The sequence below is a fragment of the Haematobia irritans genome, chromosome 3, assembly GCF_050003625.1.
Source record: "Haematobia irritans isolate KBUSLIRL chromosome 3, ASM5000362v1, whole genome shotgun sequence".
Taxonomy (NCBI): Eukaryota; Metazoa; Arthropoda; class Insecta; order Diptera; family Muscidae; genus Haematobia; species Haematobia irritans.
Genome location: NC_134399.1, coordinates 28,199,920 through 28,217,540, shown reverse-complemented (window position 1 = coordinate 28,217,540; position 17,621 = coordinate 28,199,920). Strand labels below are relative to the sequence as shown.

The following is a 17,621-nucleotide window of genomic DNA, read 5'->3' as shown; positions in this document are numbered from 1 at the left end:
CCGGAGGTGTATGCAATTCCAAACCAAGAGGCAAAAACGATTGTGGATGTTGTCAACAAAAACTGGATATGTCGCTACGGTGTGCCGTCCGAGATTCACTCAGACCAGGGAAGAAATTTTGAATCGGCCATATTCAAAGAGATGTGTGAATCCCTTGGTATCAAGAAAACGAGGACTACACCATTACATCCACAATCCGATGGCATGGTAGAAAGGTTTAATCGCACTCTGGAGGAACATCTTCGAAAAGTAGTGGACAACGGCCAGAGGGACTGGGACGAGCATATACCAAAGTTTTTGCTGTCGTATAGATCTGCCATTCATGATTCCACCTCTCGAACACCGGCCAATGTTCTATTCGGAACTGAGTTGAAGTTGCCTGGAGATCTGATATTCGGCGCTAAACCTAATGAGCTCGCCATGGAAAAAAACAGAAACGACATCCCGAACACTTTCGGTGAAGTTCACGAATCAGTGCGCAACAAAATAAAAATGGTCAGCAACAGAATGAAGGCGAGATACGATCGTGCTGTAAATACTGAGGGCTTCCAAGAAGAAGAATTGGTTCTGCTGTTTAACCCGCAACGAAAGAAAGGATTGTGTCCTAAACTGCAAACACAGTGGGAAGGCCCATACAAAGTCATCAAGAAGATCAATGATGTTGTATACCGGATTCAGAAGGACGACAGCCCTAGATCAAAGATGAAAGTTGTACATCTGGAACGATTGGCTCCTTACGGAACAGGTTCTGTGCCTGTTCGGGACGAACAGGCTTAAGCGGGAGGCAGTGTTACGAATTTGATAATTATAGATATAAGTTTATTTAAATTAGTTTCAGTTAATTTAAAATTTCAAATTGTAACGATAAAATTTTGCTATCACTTGTTGGAATCATCTATTCATTTTCTAGTATTTTCCTGAATTTCTTTTATGTTCTTTTGTTTGCTTACCGAAATGTTAGTTCTTACTCTCTCATAGAATAGCAACCCCTTTGCTTTGTTATTCTGCATTCTCATTTTATCTCATTGTCTATTGTCATTGTTGTTGTAGTAATGCGAGCATATATCTATGTGAGTGTGTATGTGTTTGGCAGCCACCAGACGAATAACTTAATGGTCGTAGATCCCTCTAGCATTGTCTAAGAATGTTCTGGCGTTGCCAGAATATTGTAGTGCTACCAGAATGTTCTCGTATTGCCACACCGTCATATATAAAAGCGCTCGCATGCTGCTAACGAGTCAGTCTTAATTAAAGCGTCAAACGAATAACTTCAGTGTGAACGAATTGTAAAGTGTGAAGTCATAGTAAATAAATTGTAGATTGTCGTTATTTAAAAGAACTGTGTTTTAATTGTCGGGTAATTAAAAACGCCTAAATATAAAAACGTAACAATACTATTGGTAATAAACTCCCTTAGTTTAGCTTGTTCTCGGTTTAGTGGTTTTGGTTAATAAAAATATTTAAAAAGAAGAACTAAAACGTACTGTGATACAAACAAAAAAATCGCAAAATTAATACGACTACAATTGTGATTGAAGTCTCTGCTTAGTAGTCGTACGCCGTTAATTTTCTGTTACGCCGTCACAAACCATAAAATAGAAGCGCTCCAAACCTTATTTAGCCCCCTCACAACAAGACGAAGAATGGAAAGATGAGGGGGCGGTTGAACGCTTTTCCATTTTGCTAGCCTTTTTACTTTTCGTGGATAAACATTAGAACACGGATTGTTTGATTTATCTATCTTGATACAACGAAGAAAATGTCATCGCGAAGGTATGGAAAAGTGTAAAATGTTGATGGAAAGATTATATATTAACAAATTTCTACAGAAATTGTATAGAATTTGCAAATAACTGGTTGTGCAAAAATTTGTGTGCTTGCGGAGAGTGTGAAAAAAAAACAAAGTTTGCCCATTTCGATGGGTTATACATAGTAGGAGCATAAAGTGTATAAAGTTAATTATATGTATGCTGAGTGGTGAAAAATGTGTTATTTGTTCTTGAAAAGATACCTCCACGCCCATCTCTATTGTAGTTGGCGAGAAATTTACTAAACCCTTTACCCTATGCTAAATCGCCAACTCTAGATTCCATGATAATTTTATATAGTGGCGTTTTATTTAGTCATCTTTCATATCCATATGTTGCATATTTGCAAAAGACAAAAAATATGTATGTAAATATGTGCGAATGTACATTCCCTTTGCGCTTATCATCCGTCCTTCGGAATTTTTTGTATTGTGCTATTTTTTTTTTGTTGTTTTGTTTTTGCCGTTCTGCTGGTTTTGTTGTTGTTGTTGCTACCATCTCGTATAAAGTGTGTATTTTTTATTCTTTTCCTATTTAGTGATGACGCTAGTTAACCACCACCCCCACCTCCTTAATTCTTATACGATAATTCAGTTACTATGGTACGCATTTGTATTAGGTATCACTGTCATATGTTTAATGAAGCAAATCAGCTGTTCGCTATCAGCCGTTAAATTTTGTAAACAAACTTGAATTTTGATGTAGTTGGCATGTACTTGGGAAAAATGTTTATAAAGGGTGATTTGTTAAGAGCTTGATAACTTTTTTTTAAAAAAAAACGCCTAAAATTTGCAAAATCTCATCGGTTCTTTATTTGAAACGTTAGATTGGTCCATGACATTTACTTTTTGAAGATAATTTCATTTAAATGTTGACCGCGGCTGCGTCTTAGGTGGTCCATTCGGAAAGTCCAATTTTGGGCAACTTTTTCGAGCATTTCGGCCGGAATAGCCCGAATTTCTTCGGAAATGTTGTCTTCCAAAGCTGGAATAGTTGCTGGCTTATTTCTGTAGACTTTAGACTTGACGTAGCTCCACAAAAAATAGTCTAAAGGCGTCAAATCGCATGATCTTGGTGGCCAACTTACCGGTCCATTTCTTGAGATGAATTGTTCTCCGAAGTTTTCCCTCAAAATGGCCATAGAATCGCGAGCTGTGTGGCATGTAGCGCCATCTTGTTGAAACCACATGTCAACCAAGTTCAGTTCTTCCATTTTTGGCAACAAAAAGTTTGTTAGCATCGAACGATAGCGATCGCCATTCACCGTAACGTTGCGTCCAACAGCATCTTTGAAAAAATACGGTCCAATGATTCCACCAGCGTACAAACCACACCAAACAGTGCATTTTTCGGGATGCATGGGCAGTTCTTGAACGGCTTCTGGTTGCTCTTCACTCCAAATGCGGCAATTTTGCTTATTTACGTAGCCATTCAACCAGAAATGAGCCTCATCGCTGAACAAAATTTGTCGATAAAAAAGCGGATTTTCTGCCACTGATTTTGGTAATAAAATTCAATGATTTGCAAGCGTTGCTCGTTAGTAAGTCTATTCATGATGAAATGTCAAAGCATACTGAGCATCTTTCTCTTTGACACCATGTCTGAAATCCCACGTGATCTGTCAAATACTAATGCATGAAAATCCTAACCTCAAAAGAATCACCCTTTATTATAAAAAATTATTGAATAATAAGGCATGTAATGTGTTAATAACTGCCTCTCAATACCCTGAAGCTCACCATCGCACATTAAATTAATGTTAAATTGCTTGGAATATTGAGGTTTATCCTGGTGGTACTTATAATATTGAGTTTGGTGGATGATCGTCTATCAGTAATGCTGGTGACATTTCTGAATTTTTCAAAGTTTCTTTAAGTGATATCACAATGTGAAACGCCTTCGAACTCGATTAAAAAAGGAGGTCCCTTGAGCTAAACATGGAATCGAGCCGCACTAAGTGATAAGATAGAAGTTCACCACTGTGGTCACACAATAGTCTGAATAGCCTAAGCGAACCTGAAAGAGCGGGCTGCCACTATATCTAACCTAACCTAGAATTTTGAGCTAGATATTGACCACTTTAGTTGTGTCCTTCCGAGAGAAAAGTGTCGGATTATTTTTCAACATTATTTACTTTTATAACGATACACATAGCTCGGTGTGCTCCAACTTTGTAGCACGTCTTATGGTTATTTCGTTTGCAATTAAAAGTCTAATATTAATGAAATTGCGAAAATTAAATATGTAGCTTTTGTGTTAGGATCCCTGACGGCATTATAAGGAGTACCAGTAGTTCATTTCCCAATTATACAAATTTTCATTTCATTTTCATTTATTATTCTCCAAAGTAATATACACAAGGCCATACCTGGCCTAATTAACAATATATTACAGATTTATGCGGTAATAAACTAACTACAATAACAGGTTTATTAAGAAAAAAATAAAAAAAAAAAAATCTAAAAGAATTTAATAACAATGAAGCTAATAAATAAATATATAATAAAAATATTAGAATTAACATAAAAAAATATATATATAAATTAAATTTTTTTTTTTTTTAATTAAAAAAAAAAAAAGAAAAAAGAAGACAAGACCTTGGCTCCCCAGCCTACAACAATAAAGAAATAAAAAAATATGTGAAATTATGGTCCATTATTGATGACTAGAAAAAGAAATGATTTTTATCATTGAATACATTCTTTTAAATGAAGAAAATGTCTTCGAGAAAATTCCTTAGTAGAATAAGAAAACTTTCTTAAATGAAGCGGAAGATGATTCCAGATTCTAGCGACACGCACTGTAAAAGATCGATCACAAACAGCCGTATTAAAGCGAGGGAAAATTATCTGCGGATTTCTGATTGACCTTGAAAAAATAAAACGGCTTCGGAGCAGAGGTGGAGAACCCGTATTTACTAGCCTATAAAACAACATCAAAACCTTATGCTCAATATACATAGGAAAAGGCACCCCTAGAAACTCTAATACACTGCCCGAAGTGTGATCATTGCGCCTTAAAGAGAAAACAAACCGGACAATCATATTCACTATTCGTTGTAGCCTACTAAAACAAGCCAAATTCGCACCTGATACTACTTCAATACAGTAATTAACAGAAGACATTAGTAATGAAAAAACCAATCTCTTCCTAATATGAACTGGCATAAACAAATTTAGCGAGTAAAGCCTCCGAAGAGTGGACATAACTTTCGAAAAAATAGAGTCAACATGATGTTCAAAACTAAGTCTCCTATCCAACACTACACCAAGACATCTCATCTCAGTAACGAAAGGGACTCCATAACCATTGACTTTTATATTCAATTCTACTTCATTATTTGTATGATAAAAGAACATAGCTCTAGATTTAGAGTTATTTATGACAAAATCATTATCACAAACCCACCGACTAACATGTTCCAAAACATGATTAATATTCATCTCAAGTTGTAAAGTAGAAGTACTACTGAAAAAAAGATGAATATCATCCGCATAAAGAAACGGAAAACATTCACCAATTGGAGACGAAACAAAAATATCATTCACATACAATATAAAAAGCAGTGGTCCAAGAACGGATCCTTGTGGGACACCACTAGAAATATGTCTAATCTCAGAATTAACACCACGTACAGAGACAAACTGTGATCGTCCAGATAAATAAGATGAGATGAGACTGCAGGCAGTATCAGAGAAATGAAACTGAGCTCGAAGCTTCTGAATCAATTTCGAATGGTTCATCCTGTCAAATGCCCTTGATAAATCCAGACCAACTAAAACTCCATATTCACCACAACCAATAGTTTCTCTGATTGCATCTGTCAAGTGAAGCAGATGTGAGGCTGTACTAATTCCATGGCGAAATCCATATTGGAAATCGTTGAGCAATTTTCGATCATCTATGTACTCCTGAACAGCATCTCTCACTACATATTCAAAGAGCTTGGATAAAGAAGGCAAAATACTAATTGGCCTCAAATTCTCCACATTAAACGAGCCTTTACTCTTAGGAACAGGAACCACCTTAGCGACTTTCCATGCATCCGGATATTTACATGTCAGAATTATGCTATTAAAAAGGTGAAGCAAGAGACAAGAAATATACGGAAATATAATCTTCAGAAACTTAACAGGGATGCCATCCACTCCTACCGATGAGGGTTTGAGACTATCCATAGCTTTCTCAATATCAGACCCAAAAACACAATTGAAAGAAAAAGTATCTAATGATTCGCCTACCATTTCTCCACTCCAACCAGAAAAAGTTTGACTGTTTACTCCAGATAATTTGTTCGAGACGAAAAAATCATTAACATAATTAACATCAATGTCAGGGACACAATCATCATTATCCAAACAACCAGAAGATCTTAACGTTGACCAGATTTGGGTATCATCCATTCTACTAAACAAAATTTTGACCATGGTAAAACGGGAGAAGACAAGAAGAAGTGGTTATATTGCCAAAGTCTACTGATTTGATAATGGCATAACGGTAGGTATAAGCCTATGCGTCAATTAAGCACGCCATGTTGTTGTCTTCAATGTAGCGCCGAATTGACCCTGTGTGCTGTCGATGTGGATCGCTTTTTGGATCCATATTTCATCAATGCTATGGCTAATATCTGAGGCATCGTAAATCGAGGTTCTTCCAACACGAATTCGTGGATTTTTGTTCCTTTGTGGTACCCGCGGCTGATGAAAAAGCCGATGCGTGTATTCGTTGAATCTTATGTTTAGCTGTTTGAAACTTTGTTGAACCAATTTTTGACGTTAGCTATTAAATGACAAGATAGATGGACAGCGTTCAGTGAATATGCTCCGAAAAAGGCGCAATCTGATATTCATTATTTTCTTGGGATTAATATCAAGTATTGTAAGCTTGGGTAGACAAATGGCAGTACATTAATCTCTCGTGACGAAGGTACTGGGTTTGATTGTCTGGCAAAAATAATTTACATGCTTCTAATATGTTGACCACCTGTCTATAAAGACAAAGAAAAAAAAGACTAAAAAGGGTGACGATATAACGTTTTATTAGTACAAACAAGCTATAAATATACAGAAAAAATTACGATTTTTTTCAATTAAAGTCTTAATTGAGTTTAAAAAAATATTAAATTAAAAATTTAATTGAAACAAAAACCAATCACAAAAATTAATAGTATCAATTAATTTGTTAACTGGATCAATTATTGACTTTCAATTAATTTTTTAATTGATACTATCACTTCGGTGATTGAAGACATTTCAATTAAAAAATTAATTGGATCAATTAATTTTGTGATTGAAGACAAAAAATATTTTTTTGTGTGTAGAACTAACCTTCAACTCCTCTTGTGGAGAATAGGGGCAAAAATCCAACAACACCCATTACCTTCCATCACTACCACGATAGTCGGCTGCCGGAGAAAAATCAACAGTACTTAAAGAATTATCACATAAGCCTCTCCAAGCTGTTACAACAACAACAGTTTTCGGCGGCCTCTGGTTTGCTATTTGGGAGTAGTATTTTCTCCTTTTTGGACGCGAATGACCACATACTGACTTATGTTTAGTTCTTTGGCTATTTTCCGCGATGAAGACCCATTATTTGTTAAAGAAACTATATTGTCTTCCATATCGTTCGATAACTTTTTCATTATACCCTAAATCACATAGTGGTCAGGGTATAAAAACTTTGATCTGTCAAAAAATGTGCTTACCAGAAATATTGATTTTAGACCCCATAAAGTATATACCGATCGACTCAGAATCACCTCCTGAGTCGATCTAGCACTTGGTGTCCGTCCGTCCGTGCGTCTGTCCATGTATTTGTTATAAAATTTGGTACAGGGTGTTTTTGGGCACAAGGACGAAAGCTATTGAATTTGGAAGAAATCGGATCAAATTTAGATATAGGTCCCATATATATGTAACGCCCGATTTCGACAAATATGGTCATGTTGCGCTTATTTTAATATAATTCACCTCCCTGTAAGTGTACTAAATTTCATCGAAATCGGTTCAGAGTTAGATATAGCTCCCATATATATGTATCGGCCGATTTTGCCAAATTTGGCCATAAGTCCCTTATTTCTCAACCGATCTTATTCAAATTTGGCCAAATCTAATCTTCTATAGTACTGACTTATGTGCATCGAAATCGGTTCAGATTTAGCTATAGCTAGAGCCAACCTGTTATGGCTGATAAGTCCCCGGTCTAACAAAGAAAAACACATTTTTTTTGTTAAAATTCGTTTTTATTATTCACCATAGTTCCATTCAAGAGCAATACAACGAATATAACGAGCCTTCCAATTTTTTGATATCATTTTGGTAGTACTTCTTCGGTTTTGCCTCAAAATAGGCCTCAGTTTCGGCGATCACCTCTTCATTGCAGCCAAAATTTTTCCCTGCGAGCATCCTTTTGTGGTCTGAGAACAAGAAAAAGTCGCTGGGGCCAGAACTGGAGAATACGGTGGGTGGGGAAGCAATTCGAAGCCCAATTCATGAATTTTTGCCATCGTTCTCAATGACTTGTGGCGCAGTGCGTTGTCTTGGTGGAACAACACTTTTTTCTTCTTCATATGGGGCCGTTTTGCCGCGACTTCGACCTTCAAACTCTCCAATAACGCCATATAATAGTCACTGTTGATGGTTTTTCCCTTCTCAAGATAATCGATACAAATTATTCCATGCGCATCCCAAAAAACAGAAGCCATTACTTCGCCAGCGGAATTTTGAGTATTTCCACGCTTCGGAGACGGTTCACCGGTCGCTGTCCAATCAGCCGACTGTCGATTGGACTCAGGAGTGTAGTGATGGAGCCATGTTTCATCCATTGTCACATATCGACGGAAAAACTCGGGTATATTACGAGTTAACAGCTGCAAACACCGCTCAGAATCATCAACACGTTGTTGTTTTTGGTCAAATGTGAGCTCGCGCGGCACCCATTTTGCACAGAGCTTCCGCATATCCAAATATTGATGAATGTATGACCAACACGTTCCTTTGATATCTTTAAGGCATCTGCTATCTCCATCAACTTCATTTTACGGTCATTCAAAATCATTTTGTGAATTTTTTTGATGTTTTCGTCGGTAACCACCTCTTTCGTGCGTCCACTGCGTTCACCGTCCTCCGTGCTCATTTCACCACGCTTGAATTTTGCATACCAATCAATTATTGTTGATTTCCCTGGGGCAGAGTCCGGAAACTCATTATCAAGCCAAGTTTTTGCTTCCACCGTATTTTTCCCTTCAGAAAACAGTATTTTATCAAAACACGAAATTCCTTTTTTTCCATTTTTTTTTACAATAACAAAAGTTGCTTCACAAAAGACGCTCTATCCCACAAACTAATTGACTTACAGACGTCAAATTTTGACACGAATCATTTGAAGGTTGGTACTATATAAAAATAATATGCATTTAACACTAGCGGCGCCATCTACATCTACAAGAAAATTTCATTAAAAGTCAGCCAACGAAAAATTTTCATTGATATAACGAAACCTTTTCATTAATACAATGAAAATATTCGTCAATAATATGAAACGTTACGTTGTTTGGCAGAAAATTCGTTCTCTTAACGAATTTGTTTCATTGGCTGACTTTTAACGACACATTTCGTTAATATAACGAAACTTTTTCTATTAGTGTATGTGTCAGACCGGGGACTTATCAGCCAACCTGTTAGTCTTAGAGTTCTACCATCTATGAAGTTTTGGAAGAAATCTGAGAGGTATAGCTAAACTAGAGTTTAGCAAAAAAATTAGAAAATAATTCAAGTTTCGACTTTGGCAAAATTCTACTAGTAAATTTTTCGATTATTTAAAATTTGAAAAAATTAATTTCCACCTTTTCTACTTTTTAAAATTTGAAAATTATATTTTCGATTAAAAAAACGTCACGACTTTTGACAATTTTTCTTTTCAATTTAAATTGGGTTTTTAATTTTGTCCATAAAACTCGATTACTTATACTTTGGCCACTATCAAAATTCGATTAATCGATTTCACTGGTCTCGACTTTTAAAAAGAACCAAAAATTGCTATGTTGACTTTGAAGATTAAAAAAAAAAAAAAAACGTTGACTTTGATTTTTTCCAATCTTTGCAAAAGTCAGAATGTTGATATTTGCCCGAGTGCAAAGGTCAAATATGAAATATTTATTTTATAGGAAAATATAATATATGAATTATACCATTTGTCTTCTAAAACAGTTTTTACTTTACTACTTTCCAGATGGTTTCATCCCACAATATCGGGTATCGATGCAGAAAAACTATTATTGGATCAAGGTTTTGATGGATCCTTTTTGGCTCGATTATCCTCTTCAAATCCCGGTGCATTTACGTTATCTGTACGAAGGGGTCAAGAAGTGACACACATTAAAATACAAAATAATGGTGATTTTTTCGATCTCTATGGAGGTAAGCGATTCGTCTTACATAAACATTGAAGCAGAGTTATTCTCATTCCTATGTATATTCCCCTTTCACTTGTACAGGAGAAAAATTTGCCACCTTACCTGAGCTGGTACAATATTATATGGAAAATGGTGAATTGAAAGAGAAAAATGGTCAGGTGATTGAATTGAAGCAGCCACTAATATGTGCTGAGCCAACAACAGAAAGGTAAGTCCATAGTTATTATAAGATTAATAAAATATAAACAAAAAAACGTGAATAAATCAAAGAAATCCTACAATCATGATGGAGAAAGTGAAAGTGAAAATGAAACTGAAATTACTTTGTATTGAACGATGACATTTATATTTAAGTCTTATTAATCCCCTAATTAAATAAGTGAAAACTATGTCGAGTATTTCAAGGTTTTTTTTTTTTTTTCAATATAATTCTATTTAAGCTTTTGTGTTTTTGTATATGAAAGTAGTTTTATGCAGTACATTGTTACAATAACATAATAATTAAGAATCATTATGGAAATTGTTAATTCTTAGAAAGTCGATAATTACGTTTACGTTTTTTATGCGTTTAGTAATTATATTTTAATTTAGAAGGGGTTTTATTTGATTTCGTTTTCAACTCCAATAAACTTTATAATTGGAAACTTTTTGGTGATATGTGGATGCATTTGAGTGTTTTTGAGTGTTCTATTGCATTCGTTTGGCGAAGATTTTAAAACTACGTCTAGTTCATTGAGGCATTTCTTGGCCAAATTTGGTGTCCAATTAGATTTTGATGTGTACTCCAAAATATTTTGATCTTATCGCAAAACTATACCCACAATATTACAATAAATCTTGCCAGAGCTTACATTCATACAAAAAAAAAAAAAAAACGCTAAAAGCAGCAGTAAGCGTTTTTTGTTATGCTTTTGTATTTTATGCTCTGCCTGAAAACATTTTCTAAAATTTTCAACGAAACAGAGCTATGGAAATTTTAAAAGGAGCAATGAGTGCCTTGGTTTAATGATTGACGATTGTTTCAATTTTAGTCACAATATTGATTCTATTTCTTCTAGGGTCACACTGGGGCTAAGGAAATTGTTCTCTTGTGGTCTGAATTTACCTCTTCCGGTGAGACGTATGATGGGTTTTGTGTTTCTAATGACTCAGGTGAACTACTGCCTTGAATTGGTATCATGTAACCAACATTATAACAGAGATAGGATCAGGCTTATTGTTAATAGGATAGTACGTTTTGTATACGGACTTCGTAGGTCTGATCATGTCAGTGACCATGTTAGAGAATTTCTTGGATGTAGTTTTGAATGTTTATACCCTGCTCCACACTGTGGAACAGGGTATTATAAGTTAGTGCATATGTTTGCAACACCCAGAAGGAGACGAGATAGACACATGGTGTCTTTGACAAAAATGCTCAGGGTGGGCTCTTGAGTCGATATAGCGATGCCCGTCTGTCCGTGAACACATTTTTGTAATCAAAGTCTAGGTCGCAGTTTTAGTCCAATCGACTTCAAATTTGACACAAGAATGTGTTTTGGCTCAGAATAGATCCCTATTGATTTTGGAAGAAATCGGTTCAGATTTAGATATAGCCCCCATATATATATAACTCACCCGATATGGACTTATATGGCCCCAGAAGCCAGAGTTTTACCTTAATTTGCTTAAAATTTTGCACAAGAAGAACAATTAGTACTATAGTCAAGTGTGTCAAATTTTATTGAAATCAGTTCAGATTTAGATATAGCTCCCATATATATCTTTCGCCCGATATGGACTAATACGGTCCCAGAAGCCAGAGTTTTACCCCAATTGGGTTGACATTTTGCATAGGGAGTAGAATTAGCATTGTGCCAAATTTGGTTGAAATCGGTTCAGATTTAGATATAGCTCCCATGTATAGCTTTCGCCCGATTTACACTGATATGACCACAGAGGCCAATTTTTTGCTCCGATTTAGTTGAAATTTTGGACAGGGAGTAGAATTAGCATTGTAGCTATGCGTGCCAAATTTGGTTGAAATCGGTTCAGATTTAGATATAGCTCCCATATATAGCTTTCGCCCGATTTACACTCATATGACCACAGAGGCCAATTTTTTGCTCCGATTTAGTTGAAATTTTGGACAGGGAGTAGAATTAGCATTGTAGCTATGCGTGCCAAATTTGGTTGAAATCGGTTCAGATTTAGATATAGCTCCCATATATATGTTTTTCTGATTTCGACAAAAATGGTCAAAATACCAACATTTTCCTTGTAAAATCGCCACTGCTTAGTCGAAAAGTTGTAAAAATTACTCTAATTTTCCTAAGCTTCTAATACATATATATCGAGCTATAAATCATAAATAAACTTTTGCGAAGTTTCCTTAACATTGCTTCAGATTTAAATGTTTCCCATATTTTTTTACTAACATTGTGTTCCATTAGCCGAATTAAATTTTGAGTCTATAGATTTTGTAGAAGTCTATCAAATTCGATCGAGTGATATTTAAATGTATGTATTTGGGATAAAACTTTATATATAGCCCCCAACACATTTGACGGATGTGATATGATATCGAAAATTTAGATCTACAAAGTGGTGCAGGGTATTATATAGTCGGCCCCGCCCGACTTTAGAATTTCCTTACTTGTTTGTATGTTGCGGAAATTAATTTTTTTCTATAAGGCTATAAAGAGGTCGTAACCTGCATATTTACTCTCGAAATTCTTTCTCCCATTCCTAAAAATTTGACTTTCACTTAGAAGACGATTCGATTATTATCTTGGCGGGCATTGAATTCAGTCGGCGGAGCAAATGAATATTGTCATTGGAAAGCAAATTCGATATAATTTACGAGTACAAGAAAAATATAAAAAATATAGGGAAAGGAAAGAAATTTATACTAGGAATTGATGAAGACAAAAATTTTTATAAAGTTATACCGTAAGATAAATACCAAATTAGAATCACTGCAGATAAAATTAATAGAACTGTGGTTGTATACAAAGAAGATTACAACAGTAAGATGAAGTAACTATTCGAATTTCTGGTTGATTATCGTTGACCTTTTCATTTTATTTTTAAGCAATATTTTTTTATGAAAAATATTTGAACTATTAGAAGACAAAACAAGTATATACCCGTACAGTAGTAAGTTCGGGCCAACCATGAATCAAATATAATAGTTTCCTTTGAAAATTTCAGGGGGGTTTGATGACAGATATTTTCCCAAGCAGATCAGTTCAACCAGTACGCTTCCCGCAGATAAATGTAAAGATTTTACCTATGAAGACTAGATCAGATTCTGAATTTATAAGAACCATTTTTGTTTGAGTTTTAGAGGAATCATAAACATCTCTTGTAAATGTGCAAGAAAATGATGAAATAACGCCTTGATTTGAATTCTAAAATCTATAGATTTTCATCCCAATTATTTAAATGATTACGAGCAGTAAAATCTGGAACTTTTGCATTCAGTGCCAAGCAGCGTTACCGTTGGGAATTTTCAAAAAGTGGCACAAAAAGTGGCAAACGTCGAAAAAAGGGGCACAATTATTTTTGAAAAGTGGCACAAAAAGTGGCACATTCTTTTTATTAACTTATACAAAAAAAACTTAAGAAATAAATACTGCTATGAGGTCAAGTTAAAATATATTTTGCGAATTCATACAAATTGGTGAACAAATCCTATTTAGAATTATTTTTTAAGCGTCTATAAAATAATCAGGCCTTTCAATTATATCTTTAAATTTATTTACGATATCAAAATAATTTATATCATCATTGGTTTTTAAGTAATGCGGAACCCCCTTTTCTTCAGTTTTTTTGTCATTTATGTCAATTCATGGTAAAATTTGTCCACAACTTTCGGATTGTGATGTCGTTTTGTGACCTATCTATATAGTTTTAATGTTTTTAATATACAAAGAATTTTTATAGTCGATATCTGCTAAATCACGTTTTTACAAACTTTCTTACAAAATTTATGTATATTTGTAATAGAATATTTTTGTTAAATATAATTAATAAACAATTTAAGGTAAGCACTATGTTCGATTTTCGAGTTGAAATTTTCGCGGTTACTTTACTAAAACAGTTCAATATAAAGCAGATAAATTAACTCAATAACTCAATCATTTATAATTTTGATTATTTCAGGAAAAGTAATCGCGAAAATAAAGTGATTTTCAACTCGAAAACCGAACATAGTACTCACGTTTAGGAGGATTCGCTTTGGAATGTTTTGTTAACGGTATTCATACTTTTGATAATATAAACTAAAAATTTAAGATAAATCCTTGGTATTTGAAAGTGCATTTTGGATCTTTAACATATACTTTCTCTAATTTCTTAGGACACTTTTCTTCCAATTTTTCTCTAATGAGGTAATGCTTCAATACTGTCCACTGTTCCAGCATTCATTTTGAGGAATATAGTAGAATTGGAACAATCTGTCTCAAAGGGCGATTGCAATTTTTTCTAACTGGGTCCTTATGGGATCCATTATCAATTATTTCCTGCGGTCGTAATACAAACCTTAAACATTTTCATATTTATCCTGATATTTCATGCCACAATGAATTTGGCATATTCAAAGTACGGTTTACCAAATAAGTTGAATCGTAACTGTTCACGTAATAAGAATTAATGAGCGAAGGCTGTTGGTGCACAATATTAAATTTTCTTAATAACACATCTATGGTGATAACTACCCATAATATTTAAACTTTTGAAAAAGTGGCACGAATTATTGGAAAAGTGGCACAAAATCGTAAAAAGTATCACATTTAGTGGCACAAACAAAAAGTGGCGCAAAAGTGGCACCGCCCAAGAAAAGTGGCAAATTTGCCACTAAAGTGGCACAACGGTAACGCTGGTGTCAAGCAATTTTCATGATCAGTGCGCCTTCTATATCCTCAATAAGTGAAATCGCTCTATATGGAGGCCTTACCAAATGGGCCGATAGAACTAAATCATATACACTTTGTTATGGGTCTAAAATGCCAGTATAATTTCAATTTGTGGCAATTCGGATAAAAACTACAATTTCTAGAAACCCACCCTAGGAGTTAAATCGGGAGTTCGGTGTAATGGGGGCTATACCAAAACATGGAAGGATACACACAGTATTCAGCACAATTGTAGTTCTAGAATCTAGACCCCAAATAGGAGGGCCGGTTATATCAAAAACTGTACCGATACACAATATATTCGGCACACTTTTTATGGTCCTGGAATACCTCTAGATTTCCAATTTCAGGCAAATTGGATAAAAACTACGGATTCTAGAGGCCCAAGAAGTAAAATCGGGAGATCGGTCTATATGGGGGCTATATCGAAACATGGTCCGATAATCACCATTTTTGGCACATCTCTTTATTTTCCTAGAATACCTATAGATTTCCAATTTCTGGCAAATTGGGTAAAAACTACAGATTCTAGAAGCCCAAGAAGTAAAAGCGGGAGATCGGTCTATATCAAAACATGGAGCGATAATCACCATTTTCGGCACATCTCTTTATTTTCCTAGAATACCTCTAGATTTCCAATTTCAGGCAAATTGGGTAAAAACTACGGATTCTAAAAGCCCAAGAAGTAAAATCGGGAGATCGGTCTATATGAGGGCTATATCAAAACATGGACCGATAATCACCATTTTCGACACACGTCTTTATGGTCCTGGAATACTTCTAGATCTCAAATTTCAGGCAAATTGGATAAAAACTACGGATTCTAAAAGCCCAAGAAGTAAAATCGGGAGATCGGTTTATATGGGGGCTATATCAAAACATGGTCTGATAATCACCATTTTCGGCACACCAATTTGTGGTCTTAAAATACCTCTAGATTTTCAATTTCAGGCAAATCATATAGAAAATACACTTTCTAGACGCCCAAGAAGCAAAATCGGGAAATCCGTCCATATGGGGACTATACCAAAAAATGGACCGATAGGCACCATTTTCGGTACACTTTTTGATGGTCCTAAAATACCTCTAGATTTCCAATTTCAGACAAAATGGATAAAAACTACAGTTTTTATAGGCCCAAGATCCCAAATCGGGAGGTCGGTTTATATGGGGACTATATCATAACTTGGACCGATATAGCCCATCTTCGAACTTGACCTGACTGCAAACAAAAGACGAATCTGTGCCAAATTTCAGGACGATAGCGCCATTACTGAAGGCTGTAGCGTGATTACAACAAACGGACAGACGGACATGTTTATATCGTCTTAGAATTTCTCCCTGATCAAGAATATCTATATACTTTATATAGTCGGAAATCGATATTTCGATGAGTTACAAACGGAATGACAAACTTATTATACCCCCGTCACCATTCTATGGTGGTGGGTATAAAAAACATACAGAAAAATAAAAGAAGATCCAAACCAAAAACTACAAGGGACAGATGATAGGAAAAATTCTTAAGAATCCTGAATCCCCGACTTTCAATGAAAAAAACTCAATCGGAGTAAAAAAGAAAATTAAGGATATGATTTTTGAAAAATCCTAATCTAAATTTGCACCCAACTTTTCTATCTCTACAAAAAATGTATAGGCTGTCTGTCCGCGCAGACTAGACAGACCCAACGATTCTGAGGCGATCAGTAAGTAATGTCTCTAGGACCAATATTTATGGCCGGTGAAGTCAATAAATCAATTACAGTGAAACCTCTCATAAGTGGTATGAGAGGTTAACTCTCCCGAAACCTGTCCACTTTTGAGAGGTGACCGGTGGGAGCCACCGTTGTGCAGTTGTTAGCATGTACAAAGGGTCATACATATGTTCAATACTAGTTTCGATCAACAAAAATTTTTTGAATGGTGAATATCACCTCTCTGTAATGCTGGTGACATTCTGAATGTTTCTTTAAGTGGTTTCACCGCAATGTGGAATGCCGTTCGGTCCCTTGTTATTGAGCTAAACATAGAATCGGCCAGCACTCAGTGATAAGAGAGAAGTTCACCGCTTTGGTAACACAATGGACTGAATATCACAGTGGCAATTTTTGTAAAATTTTCTATAAAAATAAAATTTTGGCACACTTTTCTATAGAAATAAAATTTTGCAAAATTTTCTATAATACAATATTATTTAGTTAAATTTCCTGACGGACAAAACTTTGATATCCAGACGGACGGTCAGCCAAAATACACTCAGATGAAAATTCTGAACCGATCAGTAAATATAATTTGGTCTTTAGGACCAATATTTCTCCCCGAAGAGATCAATTATGTTTTTAATCAACTATATTAATTTTTTATTTGTAATTAATTGTGTGATTGAGGATATAATTTTCGCGATTGAAAAAATTTCAATAAAAAAAAAATTAATTGAATCAGTTATTCTCTCTATTGAATCAGAATTTTATTTCAGTGTATGATAAAAATTTTCGCGGT

The 17,621-nt window shown here is 35.0% G+C and overlaps 1 protein-coding gene across 1 annotated transcript in view; it reads left to right on the top strand.

Moving 5' to 3' along the window:
- The first annotated feature begins 1,658 nt into the window (after window positions 1-1,658).
- Window positions 1,659-17,621, top strand: part of csw (protein tyrosine phosphatase non-receptor type corkscrew) — a 199,553-nt gene continuing 183,590 nt past the window's right edge. The window contains exons 1-3 of the mRNA XM_075302619.1: window positions 1,659-1,773; window positions 10,041-10,228; window positions 10,306-10,432. Of these exons, the coding sequence (XP_075158734.1) occupies window positions 1,760-1,773; window positions 10,041-10,228; window positions 10,306-10,432 (329 nt within the window). The 5' untranslated portion in view covers window positions 1,659-1,759. The remainder of the gene's footprint in view (window positions 1,774-10,040; window positions 10,229-10,305; window positions 10,433-17,621) is intronic.